The sequence below is a fragment of the Lontra canadensis genome, unplaced genomic scaffold, assembly GCF_010015895.1.
Source record: "Lontra canadensis isolate GAN:19392208 unplaced genomic scaffold, GSC_riverotter_1.0 scaffold85, whole genome shotgun sequence".
In the NCBI taxonomy this organism is placed as follows: domain Eukaryota; kingdom Metazoa; phylum Chordata; class Mammalia; order Carnivora; family Mustelidae; genus Lontra; species Lontra canadensis.
The window spans coordinates 4,559,657-4,561,165 of NW_022631079.1; the positions used below are offsets into that span (position 1 = coordinate 4,559,657).

A 1,509-nucleotide genomic window follows, 5' to 3' on the forward strand; every position below is an offset into this window, starting at 1 on the left:
AAGAGAGCTGCCAACTGGCAGCCCCGGGGACAGGACAGAGAAAATGTTGACAGAATGGCAAGATTAGCCATATCTCATTTTCAGTTTGCTCTGGAACAAAAGCCCACGTTTGAAGTTGCTTACATACACCTGGCGGGCATGTACATAGAAGTCGGCGACTACGGGAGAGCGGAAGACATGTACCAAAAAGTGCTCTGCTTGAAATCACTCAAAGAAGAAAAACTGCAAGAGATCCATTTCTACTATGGTCAGTTTCAGGAATTTCAAAAGAAGTGTGAGATCAATGCAATTATCCATTATCTGAAAGCAGTAAAAATAGAGAAGGCATCACTGTTAAGGGATAAAAGTATCAATTCTTTGGAGAAATTGGCTTTAAGGAAACTTCGTAGAAATGCATCAGATGTAGAAAGCTTGAGCATTCTCGGGTTCATCTATAAAGTCAAAGGAAAGATAAATAAGGCCCTGGAGTACTATGAGCGGGCCCTGCGGCTGGCTGGCTGCTGACTTTGGGAACGCTGAGACAGAATCCCTAGCCGTGGAAATGTGAACCTCGTTCACATTCTGTTTGACTTTTAGGTAACCCTAAACCTAAACTCTAAACTCTAGTCATTTTTTCTGCTTGCTACTTTCAGAAACATATTAAGTAATTAAGTAATCTGCTATAGTGATAGACGTTTTTAACATTTATACTCAAACCTGATAAAATATTGTTTGTAGTCAGTAGTGAAGAGTGAGAGAGATATACACACATTTCTGTATGTGAGAGTGAGAGGAACCATTTCTCTGTGAATGTTATCTAGCAGAAAAGCAATTTTTTGAGTAGATTTGTAGCAAATAAAGCAGTGGATTTACATAAAATGAAATGTTTAATTCATTCATTTTTATCAACAAATCATTTTCAGTGTTAGATACCGACTATGGTGATGTGGGGGAGGAAAAAAGTCTTTTTACTCTACCCATCTTAGGTTCACTGGCCAGGACCCCATAGTGAGACTGGTAAGGACAGATGAACAAGAGAAAAACAGATTTATCAACACATGCATCTCACATACACATGGGAGCGCCCAGCAATGAGTAACTCAAAGGGTGGTTTGAACCTGGACTTCGGGGCGCCTGGGTGGCTCAGCGGGTTCAGCCTCTGCCTTCGGCTCAGGTCATGATCTCAGGGTCCTACCATCAAGCCCTGCATTGGGCTCTCTGCTCAGCAGGGAGCCTGCTTCCCACCCACCTCTCTGCCTCTCTGCCTACTTGTGATCTCTCTGTCAAATAAATGAATAAAACCTTAAAAAAAAAAAAAAAACCTGGACTTCCAGAGCATTCAAACAAATGAACATTACATTTAGAGAAGGGATAAGAAAAAGGAAAAGAACCTTGAGTTTCTAGTGTGGCAAACTGTAGGAAGGTAAATATATGGGGGAAATTAATGGAAAATAAGAGCTAGTTAATAATGTCTGTTGTGTAGATTTCTCCAGTAGTGACTCTGCGCTGATAAAGGCCTAGAGTTGTCTC

General features: G+C 41.0%; 1 protein-coding gene across 1 annotated transcript; it reads left to right on the forward strand.

The window, feature by feature from the left end:
• Positions 1-6: 6 nt before the first annotated feature.
• Positions 7-519, forward strand: LOC116882581 (interferon-induced protein with tetratricopeptide repeats 1-like). Its single transcript, XM_032883085.1, has one exon. The coding sequence runs from the start codon at positions 55-57 to the stop codon at positions 502-504; it is 450 nt and encodes a 149-aa protein (XP_032738976.1). The 5' UTR covers positions 7-54; the 3' UTR covers positions 505-519.
• Positions 520-1,509: the final 990 nt, after the last annotated feature.